The following is a 17,952-nucleotide window of genomic DNA, read 5'->3' on the forward strand; positions in this document are numbered from 1 at the left end:
GAGGTTAGGGTTGGGCTAGGGTAGGGTTAGGGTTTGGGTTAGGGTTGTTGTTTTTTCAAAAGTAAAAAAAAAAAAAAAAGATGACGATATGGCAACTAGTGTTGAACGCAAGTGCTCGCTACTTGAGTTTGCATCGGGTGCTCGGGTATGCATTGAGTATCGCGGGTGCTCAAGTCTCCGCCTCATATGCTTCGCGGCCAAAAAAAACCTCGCGGGGATTGCCTGCCATGCACGAGCGATCCTCGCATGTTTTTTTGGGGGTGTCTAATAACCGTGAAACATGCGGGCAGGGACTCGAGCATTTCACTTGAGCATCTGTGATACATGGTGCATACCTGAGTACCCGATGCAAACTCAAGTAGTGAGCACTTGCGCTCAAGACTAACGACAACTTATTCAATATGATGACCTAATGTTATCAAATTCTGTGTCGTACCCCTGGGTTCAAAATGTTAACTATACCCCTTGATAAAATCCTTGAGGGGTGTAGTTTCCAAAATGGGGTCACTTGTGGGGGGTTTCCACTGTTTAGGCACATCAGGGGGTCTCCAAACGCGACATGGCGTCCGCTCTCGATTCCAGCCGATTTTGCGTTAAAAAAGTCACACAGTGCTCCTTCCCTTCTGAACTCTGCCGTGCGCCCAAACACTGTATTTTCCCCACATATGGGGTATTGGCATACTTAGGAGAAATTGCACAAAAGTTTTTGGGGTCCATTTTCTCCTCTTACCCTTGTGAAAATAAAAAAATTGGGGCTAAAACATCATTTTTGTGGAAAAAGTTTGATTTTTTTATTTTCACGGCTCCATGTTATAAACTTCTGTAAAGGACTGGGGGTTCAAGGTGCTCACCACAAATCTAGATAAGTTCCCTGAGGTGTCTAGTTTCCAAAATGGTTTCACTTGTAGGGGGTTTCCACTGTTTAGGCACATCAGGGGCTCCCCAAATGCAACATGGCGTTCGCTAATTATTCAAGCAAATTTTACATTTAAAAAGTCAAATGGTGCTCCTTCTCTTCCGAACCCTGCCGTGCGCCCAAACAGTGGTTTTCCCCCACATATGGGGTATCTGCTTACTCAGGAGAAATTGCACAACAAATTGCATGGTGCAATTTCTCCTGTTACCCTTATGAAAATGCAAAAGAGGGGGATGAAAAACATTTTTGTGGGAAAAATGTGAAAATTTTATTTTTACGGCTCAATGTTATAAACTTCTGCGAAGCACCTGGGGGTTCAAGGTGCTCACCACACATCTAGATAAGTTCCCTGAGGGGTCTGGTTTCCAAAATGGTGTCACTTGTGGGGGGTTTCCACTGTTTAGGCACATCAGGGGCTCCCCAAATGCAACATGGTGTTCGATAATTATTCAAGCAAATTTTACATTCAAAAAGTCAAATGGCGCTCTTTCCCTTCCAAACCCTGCAGTGGTTTTTCCCCACATATGGGGTATCTGCGTGCCCAGGGGAAATTGCACAACAAATTTTGGGGTCCATTTTTTCCTGTTACCCCTGCGAAAATAAAAAAAATTGGGTCTCAAGTAACATTTTTGTGAAAAAAGTTAAATGTTAATTTTTTTCTCCCACATTCCAAAAATTGTGAAGCACCTGAAGGGTTAATAAAGTTCTTGAATGTGGTTTTGAGCACCTTGAGGGGTGCAGTTTTTAGAATGGTGTCACTTTTGGGTATTTTCTGTCATAAAGACCCCTCAAAGTGACTTTAAATATGATGTGGTCCCTAAAAAAATGGTTTTGTAAATTTTGTTGGAAAAATGAGAAATCGCTGGTCAACTTTTAAGCCTTATAGCTCCCCAATAAAAAAAAAATTTGGTTCCAAAATTGTACTGCTGTAAAGTAGACATGTGGGAAATGTTATTTATTAATTATTTTGTGTGACATATCTCTCTGATTTAAGGGCATAAAAATTCAAATTTTGAAAATTGCAAAATGTTAAAAATTTTCGCCAAATTTCCATTTTTTTCACAAATAAACGCAAGTGATATCGAAGAAATTTTACCACTATCATGAAGTACAATATGTAACGAAAAAACAATCTCAGAATCAGGGGGATCCGTTGAAGCGTTCCAGAGTAATTACCTCATAATGTGACAGTGGTCAGAATTGTAAAAATTGGCTTGGTCATTAACGTGCAAACCACCTTGGGTTGTAAAGGGGTTAAGGGTAGATAAGGTGCTGCCAGACTCCTGTGTCTTTCTTTCTCCCCCGTCTCCACATGTGAAAACACATGAACGCTTAGCCGAGTCAAGCGCTCATATGTAGGGCGGGAGTTAGGACAGATAGCTGTCTCTGTATGGCCAGTTTTAGTTCATCGCAGATCCCAATCATGGGAAAGCTTCCCCATGCTCTCTCCACTCTTGCAATAGTCTGCACAACTGGTATATTCTTCTAATTTATTGTTTAGCCATCAGCAGCTGTGATATGGTATAATTTCATGGAGATGTAAATTGTGATTTGAGATCTTAAAGATTGATAGTCGAAAGGAAACAGCAATTCTCTCAGACGTTGTCCTGGAACATGTTTTGCCCTTTTGAAAGGTAAAACAAAGCAAAGAGTACGACTTCTCCCACTTCCTCAGCAAGCATAATATATCAAATATGACACATAGACCATTATTACACCCATGTTTGGCCAGACTAAATGTGTCTAAGCATTACATTTACACATCTTGTCTTGGAATTATGTTATTACGCAGCCTCTTTTTTGTGATTGTTTAGATGACCCTTCGGGACCGAAGGTGATATTTCTATTTTAAATCATAGAACAGGGAAGTTTTGGTAACAAAATGTGCAACTTTTATCAATTCCATAAATACAGCACTGAGTTCTTAGTGTTCCTAGCTGTCACCTACTACTGTTCTTCAGGACACTTGTGGAAATGACAGGTTCTTACTGTGGGTTACATAAACAGTGCTGGAAGGAAGAAATGAGACGGGAAGATAATTTCTAGTAGAGAAATCGTAATCCTAATAAGCATTCATGTCAATGGCATAATCACATGCACTGTTTTTGCAAACTGAGACTTAAAGCCACTATGAGGAACAGAAAGCACATCATGTGCAGGTTTATGGGAGACTCTGTACTCTCTTTTAGAGGCAATGCTTTTTACTTTCTTTTGGTACTTCCAATATCAAGATTTTTTTAATATGAAGGATCATGACAATGCATGGTTAATGTTGTCTGTACATATTCTATGTGCCGTTCATATATCTATGTGGTACGTATTGATGGACCAGTGAATTTGTGCTCAAATCAACTAAAGTTAGCTCTTAAAGGGCCTCTCTCTTCAAGAGGATCTAAAGGCTTCTCATCAAATAGCTGATCTGGTTAGTCAGATTTTGCAACTCTAAGCACTAACAGTCACTCAAAAGCAGGAAAATAGAAGGACTTTGTAATTAAAGATCAAATGACAAGGTGTATTCTATGAGGACTTCGACCATGTAGTATTACAAGAACTGAAAAATTGCAGCACTTCATAATACTGTAGATAACACTATTCTTTTATTTGACCATTGTGGCATTTTTATTCCATCTCAAAAAACTCTCCAGTTGCAGCTGAAACAGCACAGCAGAGAGTGTTCTTCAACTGTTTGATCCACTAAGGACCCCTGAGGAAGCTGTGTCTGACCACTTATTTCCCAAGAAAGGCCATTGCAGAGGAAAGGTTGCATTCATTACATGTAAGCTATTTCCAGTGATTGGCCGAATATGTAATGCATGGAGGACCTTGGACAACCAAAGGCTGTTTCAGTATGGAAGAACCTACCCGATCAAGCACCCTGCCCCTCTAGGTGATATGCACAATGGTTGTCATTATGAGGCAACTAGTTTAAACTTTAAACAAATAGCTCTGACGTTCATATATGCAGAATTCAGTCCTTTGGCTTCCCTACTGATTACAATAGCCCATTTAGGGTGTTCATTTTATCAGGGAGCTCATTAGGCTTCTGGAACAATTTCTGTACAGCACACATTCAGCACGAAGTAGGAGGAAGGTAATGTTATGTCTGCAAAGACGGGAGAGGTTAAATCAACCAATTATCTATAATGGCATTCCAATATCCCTTGTTTAAATCACATTGTGAAATGTATATTTTTATAGGTGCAGAACAGAAGCATGGACCTTATGATTGTGCTAATATGTGCCCCCAATAGTTAGAATTTGTGTTCAATTGTTTACACAGCAGAATTTAATTTTCTATACATACGTAAAATCTAAGATACTGAGCAAATCATACTGGTCCAGTCATTGAAAAGCTTATCTTTATGTGTAGCACTGAGCAACATATCACCCAATATGATTGGGCTGTGGTTTTGTGTAACAATGACCCCATATTAGCACACTAAATATGCCGTAATTACTTGACACCATGTGGTTTCCAAATGAATGACTATTATTGCTCTTTTCCTGTTCATGACATCAACAAATGATTAATTGATTTTAAATTGTACATTTTTCTGTACAGATGATCTGAACCCATTGGTGATGTAATTAGTTCTTTATGTGCAAAATAAATAGATATGAACAAATTCTTATTTTAGGAACTAATATAAAGTAGTGTTATAATATTATTTACTTAACCACTATTGCAGGGCCGGCTCCAGGTTTTTCTGGGCCCCGGGCGAAAGAGTCTCAGTGGGCCCCTTTAACACATACCATGATTCATGATGCAGAGATACGGCGGAGAAATATGTATATATAGTACAATGCAAAGATTTCAATTCTTACATTACATGAGTGATATCTATTGTAAATTCCATAATAGCTCAGAAACCGGTGAATCGCTCCACACAGAATACTGTCCCCCATATAACGCTCCATACAGAATACTGGCCCCCATATAAGGCCCCATACGGAATACTGGCCCCCATATAAGGCCCCATACGGAATACTGGCCCCCATATAAGGCCCCATACGGAATACTGGCCCCCATATAAGGCCCCATAAGGAATACTGGCCCCCATATAAGGCCCCATACGGAATACTGGCCCCCATATAAGGCTCCATGCGGAATACTGACCCCCATATAAGGCTCCATGCGGAATACTGGCCCCCATATAAGGCTCCATGCGGAATACTGGCCCCCATATAAGGCTTCATGCAGAATACTGGCCCCCATATAAGGCTCCATGCGGAATACTGGCCCCCATATAAGGCTCCATACGGAATACTGGCCCCCATATAAGGCTCCATACGGAATACTGGCCCCCATATAAGGCTCCGTACAGAATACTGGCCCCCATATAACGCTCCATACAGGATACTGGTCCCCTTATAAAGCCCCATACAGGATACTGGCCCCCATATAACGCTCCATACAGGATACTGGTCCCCTTATAAAACTCCATACAGGATACTGGCCCCCATATAACGCTCCATACAGGATACCGGTCCCCATATAACGCTCCATACAGGATACTGGTCCCCTTATAAAACTCCATACAGGATACTGGCCCCCATATAATGCTGCATGCAGGCTGTTACCCCCCACATAATGCCCCATACAGGCTCCCCCCCCCCTTATAATGCACTATGCAGGCTGTTCCCCACCTTATAATGCCCCATACAGGCTGCCCCCCCCCTCTTTATAATGCCCCATGCAGAATGTCACCCCCCCTCTTTATAATGCCCCATACAGGCTGTCCCCCCCCTCTTTATAATGCCCCATGCAGGATGTCACCCCCCCTCTTTATAATGCCTCATGCAGGATGCCCCCCCCTCTCTTTATAATGCTCCATGGAGGATGCCACCCCCTCCCCCCGCCCTTCTCTTTATACTGCCCCATGCCTCCATACATTAAAAAAAAAAAAAATCAAATACTCACCTCCCTTCTCCTCACCTGCTACCTGCTGCCCGCTGCTCGGGTCCGAACTCCAGCGTTGTCAGCGTCTTCCCGCTCAGCGCTCCCTGTGACGGCTCAGGGGAGGGCGCGGTGTAAAGACGTCACCGCGCCCTCTGACCTGAGACGTCACAGGGAGCGCAGAGCAGGAAGACAGCTGATCTGCAGAGGCACGGGGAGAGGTAAGTATCCAGCTGCCGGGGCCCTGAGCAAGCGGCGGAGAAGGGCGGGCGCTGACACCGCTCTCCTCCGCCCATAGCCCAGCGGGGTGCGCGACCGCCAGTGGGCCCCTCTGCCTGCTCAGGGCCCCGGCATTTGCCCGGGTGCGCCGGGTGCTGACGCCGGCCCTGCACTATTGCACACAATATTTTCAAATACTATGATTTTGATGGAAAATTATGGATAATTTATGTGAATGCCATAAATTGATTTAAATCAAATGCATTTTCTTTCTTGTCAGGGACCTCCTGGTCCAAAAGGACAAACAGTAAGTATATATTCACATTGAAAATGTTAGCAGTATGAGTTAATCCATTTCTTGACATAACATTTTTTTCTTTTGCTAGGGTGCAGCTGGTGCTAAAGGGGAGAAGGTAAGAATTGTAAGCAATTTTGAGCTCATTTTTGCTGAACGTTACCAGGGGTCAATTAGTTATTTCAGAGTCAAAAGTGCCCTGATGTTCAATACCAATACTGTTTCTAGTCTTGACAAACTGACAGGCTTTATTGGAGCTCCAAGAACATGGGATCCCTGCTCTTGGAATCAGTGAGGGTCTCAGTCTCCGACACCTGTGATTATGCATTTATCTACTACCATTTGGGGATCATATGTTATAAATTTATTTAATGAGGAACTCTCTTTAAATTATAGGTCTCTGTCTACTGCCCCCCCCTCCCCCACTGGAGGTAGTTTACTGTTAAGGCCACCATATACATTAGGTAGCTATTGCTGACCTATCATTTGCTGACAGCTATCTCTTCCAACTCCCACATACAAAAGAGCATTCCACTTGGTATTCCTTTGGTCTTATCTTCCAGTTTAATAATAGGATTACCTGATGAAATTCCAATGCCTGGATCCTTCTCTCCCCCAGAGTAATTCGGTGGGGGAGAATTTGGAGACTCCCATCATATTGGATGGTTGTAAGGTCGTGCCAAAATCGGTGGGTTCAGCCAAGTTTTATCTATGTGTGTAGGACTTATCCTACCGCAGTAGTAGCTGAATGTAGATATAATTTTATCAATTAACTCTACGTCTAACTCAAGGATTTGTAGTTTTGTATCAGAAAATTTGAACTCTGTCCTTTATAAGAATATAATAAGAAATTGATTCCCAAAGAATGTTGGACCTGCCAATGTGTCCAAACTTAAATTGTCTCAAATGTTAGTAATTATGCTAAGAATACACATCTATACATTCTCAAGGTACCCAGTAAAAATAAACTTGCACAGACGTAACGGAAAAAATATTCATTTTTATATCTAATTTTTGTAACATCTTGCGGTGTTCATCTTGATATGATTTGAGCCAAGTTGAGAGCTATGGAAGGACTCATCTGTATTATAGTAATAATCCCAAACACATAACTATTTATATTAGGAGAAGAATTCGAAAACAGTTATTACAACTTTTCAGATGTCTCATCTCTGTGACAATGTTTTCTTTAACCAATCCTGTTGTGATCAAGAACAAATGGGTGTGGAGTAATTTGGCAAATGAGAGAGGAAAAACCCAACAGTCTTTGACCAAAAAGGTGAAAGTAAACTAATGTACGGCACTCAGCAATTCAGACAGTATCCTTCCTGACTGAATTAAGGATATACATTCTCAAGAGGTTGTAGTGTAGGTTAGAAAAACTAAGACATATTTGTTATTGTTTCGTCTCCCTTAATAGTTGACCTTTCATGTTCTAAGAACCCAAACTGAAGACAACTATGCAGTTTTAATTCAGCATATCAGTGGGATCCCAGAGTCTCCACAGTGTGCAAGGACCTATTGAATTCATTGCTACTTTTATTGAGACATCAATTTTTTTCTTATTTTCTATAGAATTCACATGTTTTAACTGGATTGTATGTTTTAATTTACTGCGAAGATTTCACTACTCAATAGAGGCATTGTCAAGAGTAAAAAAACTTCAACTTTGGTCTGAGGCAACATTCTCACATTGCAAGAGAATGCTTTAAGGAGGTTTTTTGGGAAATAAAAATTACTTTTAAAAATTCTGAGAGTGGTTAAAAATAATAAAATAATTGATACTGGCCTTTCCCAATCACAGCAGGTTTCATTCACTCCAGCTTCTGCTCCAGGAATCACCTTGTACCCAATTGTCTTCTCATTTTGGTCCATTTGTCAACAAACTGAAAATGGCCCAAAATGCTTGCCGGACCAATCACTGGCGCAACCCACCCTAATGACTGATTGGCTGGGCAGGCATTTCCAGCCATTCTGGTGTATAGAGGATGGAATAAGGAAGCAGAGACCGGTAGGGACTTTAACTAAATAAACAATTGTATGACGGATTTAAAAAATCTTGAATTAGACTGATAAACTGTGTGGACAGAGCGATTTTGTTTGTCCAGCAAAGTTTTATGCACAATATACGCCTGGCATTGGAGCTTAGTCCAACAAGAGTGAATGCAATACCAGAATAGTACGGGATTTCAAGGCACTGCCCATGGGTGGTGGCTACCTATACTATTATTTCTATGTTCTGTCTATGCTGTGTCCATAACTAGAATTACATTAATACTTAGTACACACATTATACACATACAGGAAGTTATTAAGAATTGTTGTAGGAAAATGTTACACATTTGGCACCTGCTTCATTTGTCTAAATTTACTCCAGAAACTGACAAAAATTTCAGTGCAATTTTATGCCAGCCCAAAGCTAGCTTTGATTTTACACAGGCGACCAGAGATGTGTCATATTTATTTAGAGGCATGTACTTCTTAATAAATTAGTCTCATCTTCAGAACGCCTTAGAATAATAAATTCTACCCATTGTGCATTGTAGGGCAGGCCTCAGAGAAAGGCACTGAGGTCACAAGAGGATGCCAGGCTGCCGTCTGTGGATGTCTGATACAGTGGAGCATAACGCTCTCTTCCCATTGCATTTGACTCTACATCCAGCACACACGTCAGGAAAATCCTCTGACATATTTGCTAAATGTAAATACCTGACATATTCTGATATAAAACAATACAATGACATACCTCATCCACAGACCTCTAATAATAGTTTTATTTCTATAGCGCCAACATATTCCACAGCACTTTACAATTGAGCAGGGACATGTACAGACAATAAAGACATTACCGAGTAACACATAATACAACAGTTACAGGAGGAGTGAGGGTCCTGCTCGCAAGCTTACAATCTATAATTTATGTTAAAAAAAATTATGCGATGCAGCATATTTTTATGGTGGATCCCTGAATTGGTGATCCAGGGCTGCACACACCTTTGTGCAATCTGGTCTGAGTCTTGTCTTCAACCCTTTGTTTAGACCACAGGTGATTCCAGGTGTCACAGTTATAAAACCATTTTTGGTACAATTCTAATATAAACCTGGGCAATTACTGACATTCACATCTACTTGCTTGCCATAATTTATGATGGGCTTTCTTTCTATCTCAATGTTCATAAAGATGAAGACAACCTAATAATTTATACGTGCACAACGTTTCTAAAATGAGGGCCACGTAATCATACCAAACCACTCCCAAAGTCTGAAATAAAAAGCGGTATTACCTTCTGAGTTATATTCCATAAGCATTGCATAGATGGTGGTTCTACCTTAAGGACTCCCACCTTTCCAGAAAATTTAGTTCCCCAACTTCCCTAATCAGCACTCTAAAATAAAGGAGGCCATGCATGCAATTGTCTCTTCACAAAATATTGCTCTTGTCCTAAGAGCCTACAGTTTCACAACTCTGCAGTGGAGAGATCCATAAGTATATAAGACCACCTCTCTAATTCATATACTCTTTTCTGGAGTGGCAATATGGGCAAGGAGACACCATTGTCTTGATATATGGTGGACCCGGTGATATTTATGACACTGCATTTTTAGTACTTGCCTGTCCATGCTCCTATGTTGTGGGCTTCCATTCTTCTCTATTTACATGGCTGCTCATGTGTCGTTTTCCTGCCACATAAGCATTACTGTGCCCATATGGCTTAGGGCCATACAAAATGGTACAGTGGGCTATATGTTATGCACTTCTGACTTAGATGGATCATCTTGTCTTGTGAGCCTGGCCCATTTATTTACTACACGATCATGCGCTCATTTGAATGGCCGCCATATAATGGTGAAAATGGCATCCAAAATGATTGTACCTTTTAACCAGTGTCTGGAATCCACTGGAGACCCTTTGTGGCAACATAACATATTTATAAATTGACCTTCCTTCCATGTATTTTTCAGTAATCATATCATATCATTTAGTTTCACATCATATAATTTAGTGAACCTAACGTGTAGCTTGCATTTTTACTATGGCGATGATAAGAGATTCTTCAGTTATGCCTATAGCTTTTAAAACATGCAGTATGTATATAAACACTATAAATGAGCAGAACAACTCAGGCAAATGTTATGATACATAATTAATAACCTAACAAGGATGTGCCCTATTTCTTCTCGTTACAGGGTCACTGTGCGGATTATTCCCACAGGGTAAATATTGCCTGCTATGTGCCTGTTTATTGCTCCCTAAGCTTGTCTGTTGCTGCACGCTGAAAATGCTCTTAATTGAAGTGTTTACTTTCCTTACAACCATAGTGTACATCTCATTACGGTCTATTCACATGGGGGAGAACAGATTTAACATAACTAATGAATTAGAGCTCAGATGTGAATTATCCAAAAACTGAATTGCTGACCTATATGTTAAGATATGGGAATATACTCAATTATTTAGAAGCTAGTTTTTCAATTCTATGGGACATAAATTCAAGATTGAGAAATAGAGGGGTAGATAGATGATAGATAGATAGATAGATAGATAGATAGATAGATAGATAGATAGATAGGTAAACATATGGGTTAGCTAATTAAGGGGCTGAGCTGCAATACCGGGCACAACCCCTACTTAAGGGGATCTGTCAGCAGGTTTTTGCTATGTAATCTGAGGACAGCATGATGTAGGGGTAAAACACTAAATTCAATGATGTGTCACTTATCAGGCTGTGTGCTGTTGTTTACTTACAAAGAAAGTTTTATCAATAGGGTATTATTGCTATGACTTGCTGGCCTTCTGGGCTGACTCCACCCCTTCCTGTGATAAGAACCTCACTGTCTATAGACGTTGTACATACAGAGCCTGGTTTAGGCAGGTTTGGCTTTCTCAGCTCTGCTGAATTCTACATCTAAGATCTCTGATTATGTCAGAACTGCTTCCCCCAGTAAACTAAGTGATACATCATTGGAATCCAGGTCTCTTTACCTACATTATGCTGCTTTCAGATGAGGTAGCAAAAACCTAGTGACAGATACCATTTAACAATCCAGATTCCATTTAATCAGCTGTTCTGTAAAGGTGTCAGGAGTTAGATATGCAAAGTCAATATGTAAAGGGATTCTCCTCTTTTAAAAAACGTTATGTCATGTGCTAGGATAGGTATAAAAATAAAAACGAGATAAGTATTACTTACCTTCCCTGGGTCCAGTGCCGGCTCTCTGCCGCTGCCCTGGTCTCCCTGTTGTTTGACTGCAGTGTTGACATCACTTCAACAGTGCTGTAGTTAATCAGTGAGCTCAGTGACTTTGCCTGAGCAGATGGTACAAACTGCTGAGCTCTGTGACTGGCAGCATTGTTAACATAACATCACCGCTGCAGCCAAACAAAAGAGATCGGGGCAACAGCGGACCTGGGGAAGGTAAGATTTTTTTTTTTTTTAGAACTATCGCAACATATGTCATGAAGTTTTTGAAAAAAGAACAACCCTTTTAAGTATTGGAGAACATTTTTAGACATTTAGACATTGTAGTCTATGCTGAATGGTTCATTTATAACATATAATCTATCAGCTAACTAGATCAGCTTTACACTGCCTTTATATTAAAAGACACCATGTCATAATTAAGTGATGTCTCAGACTGAACACATCAGGGTTTTTTTACTTACCTAAAAAGGTCAAACAAACTGTGCTGATTCATCTTTATAAAATATCTTTATAAGAATCAAAACTATTTTTACTTCTCAAAATTTCCAATTTTCCTTCACAAAATAAGCTGCTATAAATGTATCAGCAGGAGGAGCTGAAGCAGAGCTTCTATTCTATAATGAATGTGGCTTTCATAAATTCCCCCTAGAGGTGACTGAAGGCAGTCGAATGTTATTTAAAAGGGTTTTTGGAAAAAAAAAGAAGTAGCATAAGGGGAGGAAATGGTGTAAGAATATAAAAAAAAGCCTATACTCGCCTGCTAAAGCCCCGACGTGTCCTATTTGTCTTTATTCACCCCAGCACTGACATGCCGCCTACTCATGTGACTCATACAGCAGTCACATAGGTAGAAGGCACATGGCAGCACGAGAGCAGTAGCGCTGTAGTGGTGGGGGTTAACAGGCGAGTAGAAGGTTTTTTTGCTAATTCATCACATTTACTCTTTTTGGCCACAATTTGTATAATCTCTAACTAAAATAAAAGAGCTCCAACCCCTGTAGAGATAAATTATAAAAAAAATCATAATATTGAAATCTATTTAATCAAGAATTATTGAGACCAATAATATTATTAGTTTTTTTTTAACAACAAGAAATGATTCACAAAAGGCACTTCATGTGCTTTGTGTCAGAGAAAGGATTCACCCAAGATGTTCAGCATATGGTCTTGTAGTTTATTTTTCTAAGTTTTGCTTTTTCCTTTCCAAAAACATGATTCAAAATTCTGGATTTCGTTTCGTGACCAGATCATTGTACATGATAGTAACAAGCTGGAAAAGGACTAAAGATGTTAGCAAACCGTGTAGTAGAGCAAATGCATGGACATCATGTCCCCAACCATAAATAGTATTACTAATGATTGCAATATTCAGCAAAACGTCTTTCCGTAACAATGAGTACTTGACGTGTGTCTGTAGTGAGGCTCGAATTTTAAAGTAACAAGAAACTGTTGCCAAGTAAATAAACAGTGTTGTAACTACCATCTTTCTGGCTCGCTTCCAAATTACATGCCAGTCATATTGTTAGGAATTGATGACATGGTTTATAGGGTGGAGCGGGAAGAAAAGTATTATCAGCTGGAATGAACAAGCACACACAAGCCTCTCAGAATCTTGGTGTAGAGGTCTGGCTGCCAGCCATGAACCTATTATGGCCTGAAACATAGTAGACCTGACCTTTGCCATGTGTAAGGTAGTAGTGGTTCAATCTTAAATTCCCACGCTAATTCCTGGCTAGAAGTCTAATCATTTTGATAAAGCAGGCATTTATCGTGTTTTCAATAAATATGTTTTAAAAATAATGTTTCCATTATAGTGTATAAAGACTTTCATTAGTGCTATTAGAAATTATAGAGATCAAGCAAGATACAGAACTTGATCTAATCATTATGGTTAGTTTAAAACCAAATGTAAAATTCTTATATGCCAAGGGATGTCCAACCACTTAAAACAGTAATCCTCTACCCCACCCTGCACCAAGAGCCTTCATGTTGAATATGCTACAATATCCCACCCCCTCTTTAATGTCACTGAAATATTTCATAAATTATAAGAGAAGGCAAAATCACTTTAAAGTTTTTGCATTTGATCAGATTTTCCTCTACATTTAAAGGGTTTATCCGTGTCAATTTTTTGTCACTATGGGCCTAAAAGATAACAGGCCGGCAATTGCTACCTACCTGCATGTTGTGCCCGGTACCGATCTCCGGTACCGACAGAGCTGTCACAGACCGGCCCTGCAGGCAGTTCAACAGCTGCCGGTGACATCATGTCAGCTGAGCAGCTGCTTCTCTTCAGCTCTACTTTGTTGAAGAGGCGTCTCTGTCGATGCCCTGCTGATTCTGCTGATTGACAGCAAACCTAATTGCGAGGAGACAGCAGCTCCCCGCTGCCTAATCAGCTTGACTTGGACAGAGCAGGAAAAGCTGCTCTGTTGATGTGGAGCAGCTGAATCGCCGGCAGGAGCTGTCAATGACCGCTGTATGACTGCGCCAGGTAGAACAAGCAGGTCGTTAGAGCAACTACCTGCCTGTTAATTTTTATGCCCATAGTAAACAAAAAATATTCCTGGACCTCCCCTTATGCAGTCCCCTTTGTGCCTATTGTAGTACAGTTGTTACAACCTGAAAACAACTGTCTGAGCCTTTTTTGAAAAGTCAACTCGTTATTGAAATTCCTTTGGCCACCTCTAGCAAAAGCTCATTGCTTAGGATTTAATTTTTTTGTTTAATTGGAGATGTATAATTCCCTATGAAGTGTGCTCCTCCTAGTGCTGGCAACAGGCAAACAAGAACATAACCGGCTGAGTGAAGAGAAACATGGGATTTGGAGCTCTGAACTTCTCTTAAACATTTTCAACTATATAAAATACATTAATAAATGTATTTTTATATTAAATACATAGATTTCTCTATTAACCAGAAATAAATTATAATTCTACATCATGTCAGTAAGGTCAAACACCCAAATGGCACATATGGACATGCAAGACTTAAGGTTTAAATCCATTGACACCTTTATATCTTCTATCTGTTGCTGCATACCTGAGTAATTTGTGTTTTCATTCATAGGCAAATGACAGAGCACTTCCTGAGCCTCTGCTGCCCAAGGATGCTTCCCCATCCAGCACCAGCCTCTTTAGCCTGATTGATCACTCCCTGTCTGATTTCCTTGCCTGGCACCTGACATCACACAGACAATGAGATATCAATCAAGCTAAAGAGGCTGGTGCTGGGCAGGGAAACTACCTGAGGAGACAAAGACTCAGGAAGTGCTCAGTCATGCATAGAGCACTTAACAGCCTAATTTGGATTTAAATTTAGATGCTAAATACTTAGGAATACAGCAATAGATAGAAGATATAAAGGTGTCGATGGATTTGCATTTCAAAGACCTGCATACCTATAAATGAGGTTTGGGCAAGGGTTGAGTTTACTGAAAAATTCCCTTCAATATATTTCTATGGAACATATATTTCAGCAATACTATTTCCCATCCAAAATATACATATTGTAGAGAAAGTTGTTACAATACTTTGCTTTACAGCCTTCCATTGTCAAGAGGGTGTCACTGCCTGTACGTCCAGGTGTGTAAGGGCAATGAAGTGATCCCGTCCTGTTTTGCTGGTGACATACGGGCTTTTACAGTGATATACTGACTGTGCTTATGTAGCAACTTCATTACAATGATAGAAGGGTCAGCTGTGTTTATTTAGCCAAAACTGCATCACTGGATTGTTATGCTAAAAAAGAAAGACCAAAAAAATCCTCGCTTAAGCGCTGTCCTGGCTTTTATTACAGAGCTGGGCTGCTGCCTGCAGCTGAGCCCTCAAGGTGAAAAAGAGGAATAAACATAAAATAGGATTAGAGAGCGAGAGAATGAGCAGATCTGTCTACAGCCATCTGTATGTAGACTGAGAAGATCTGGACACAAGACAGAGACCAAGACTGCCCTGGAATATATTACATCAGATTAAATAAAATCCCCCAACTCAACATCTCTGAACCTTGTAAAGTCCGACATTACTGTAACAATGCAGGGCGTCATGAAATACTCGTAAATACTTAGATCCGCTGTTTCAGGTGAGGAGCTCCTAATCTTAAATTTAAGAAAAGTAGACCCAATTTACGCATAGATTTTTTTCAGTCAGTCTACAACGGAAGTTTACAAACTTTTTCAATTTAGGATTTTTTTTTTTAATTAAGGTGATCTACCGGGGAAACCAAGGTCAGGCACTTGTGGCCCCCTGTGTACTCTAGTGTAGATTTTTATCATACCTTTTTTCAGGTTATGATGTCTTCCCAATATAGGCACGTAGTGACAGGCCTTTAGTGGCACAATTAGCTACCTGTTGCAATTGCCCCTTGCAGGGTTTTGTATGGAGCTTTCTCCTTCCATGAGTTTCTGAAGCTCAGTCTGAAACCTGTTGAGTTGATCAACTGTCACCATTCATTTTGCACTGAATAAAGTCCCCCATCAAATCTTGTTTTTTACAATATTATCTGCAGTCAGGCTGCCATGTTCAAATTTTATACATATTTTGGAAAAACATTGTTTTCTTTTCTTACAGAAAAAATATATATGTTTGTACCATGTTAGACAGTAAATAGAAAAATATTTAGATTTGAGAGTCTTAAGTGGTTGAAACCTTTTAATAGCTAACTGAAAAGATGGTAACAAATTGCAAGCTTTCAAGACTACTAGGGTCTCTTCATCAGGCATAGAACCTATGCCTGATGAAGAGACCCAAGTAGGTTCCATGCCTGACGAAGAGACCCTAGTAGTCTGGAAAGCTTTCAATTTGTTACCACCTTTTCAGTTAGCCATTAAAAGGTTTCAACCACTGAAAACTCTCAAATCTAAATATTTTTTTTCTTCTAATCCATTAGGCCTCCATTCTCCCCCTTACCTTCGTCCTGGTCCCGATTTACAGCCATACCTCTTCACCAGTCATGATGACTTTTTTTTGCCTTACTACACTAGAACTCATACTTTTTTCCTTTGATCACTGGTTGCTACCCTGGTGTTATATGTCATTGCCCATATCAATCAGGATTAACCGCATTTCTTGTGGGTGTAAATCATGTTCACAAACCATGTACTTAAGCTGGCCATACACATGAAATAGCTGGACTATAGCACTGACACTCAGTACTAAATCTCATGGGTTTATGAGTGTGACCTGAGAAGTGCGGGAGAAGAGTCAGGTTTAGTCTCAGTTGATGAGCCTCAGATAAGTTAAGTAGGTCAGTGAGAACAGAATATGTACCTGGTTGAACATCTGTCATATCACTTATCTCCACAAATGCAGTAACGCTTGTAGTTGATCTTCTTATTTGCAGCTATTTATATAGATGTTTCGTTGGATATTTGCCAGAATACAAATGTATTTCTAGTGTATGTAATATACTGATCATAGTGCGTTCAACATCCTGCATCATTTACTGTACTAATCCACATCGTGGTCCATCCTTTAACACCTACACATGCTTATATTTAATACATACTGTTTCTTACTAACATGTAACTGCTAGCATGCTATGTGAAGGTATATGCAGTCTAACGCTTCAATATATTTATTTACAAATGTTATACACCAATGTACAGTATAGCTTTAGGAATTAAATATATAGAGTATTTCACAATTAGAATTCTTCTGGTGCCCGGCACAAAAATGTAGACATTAAATCTACTGACAATATATGACACTGTGTTTCTGCCATCCAATAGGAATATTTAAGTACTACTTTTGCAGCGCTACGCTCCAATCAGATACTTACTTTGAAGGTTTGTGGGTAACTGTAACTAAAGGAAATCTGTAGACAATGTCTAGACCAGAGCTGGAGTATTGCATTTTCTAAGTAATCTATTATGTCACAACTAATAAAAAAATAGCCTTGTTTAATAGTTAAGTAACACTGTAAATCCAACAGTTATTGCAGGCTACTGTCTGTTTGTATTCCTACTTACTGAAAGTCGTCCATTGTAGGGACTGACACTGGGACTTTACCAAGATGAATGTATAAAGAAAATGCAATATGGAGCTGCCAGACATTGTATGACAGACCTGAAAATACACTTCCATTGACATTACATGGAAGAAAATGTCATTCTCTTTTTCATTCTACTAAGGAAACATAAGGTACATCTCTTTAAAATGAGGTGCAACACAGAAGACTTATCACCAATGTCAATTCTATGGATTGTAAATCATCATGGCAAAACTGAGTACCCAGACTCACAATATATAATACAAACTAAATGACCCTTACATGCCAATTGGTAATCTTCCATCATTCTGTCTGCCTATTGAGGTCAGCAGCACACATGTATGTTTGTGTGCGCACATGTGTGTCTTTGTATATGAGCGTGTGTGTGCCTGTATGTGTATTTGCGTGATTGTGTGAGTCTGTGTGCCTGTGT

At 39.9% G+C, this 17,952-nt stretch overlaps 1 protein-coding gene across 1 annotated transcript in view; it reads left to right on the forward strand.

The window, feature by feature from the left end:
- LOC141271656 (uncharacterized) overlaps positions 1-17,952 on the forward strand; it is a 188,877-nt gene that overhangs the window by 51,374 nt on the left and 119,551 nt on the right. Inside the window, exons 9-12 of the mRNA XM_073681698.1 lie at positions 6,313-6,339; positions 6,419-6,445; positions 10,516-10,542; positions 17,260-17,316. Coding sequence (XP_073537799.1) covers positions 6,313-6,339; positions 6,419-6,445; positions 10,516-10,542; positions 17,260-17,316 — 138 coding nt within the window. The remainder of the gene's footprint in view (positions 1-6,312; positions 6,340-6,418; positions 6,446-10,515; positions 10,543-17,259; positions 17,317-17,952) is intronic.

The sequence above is a fragment of the Phyllobates terribilis genome, unplaced genomic scaffold, assembly GCF_046119375.1.
Source record: "Phyllobates terribilis strain yellow unplaced genomic scaffold, ASM4611937v1 Scaffold_5__5_contigs__length_657084704, whole genome shotgun sequence".
Classification (NCBI taxonomy): Eukaryota; Metazoa; Chordata; class Amphibia; order Anura; family Dendrobatidae; genus Phyllobates; species Phyllobates terribilis.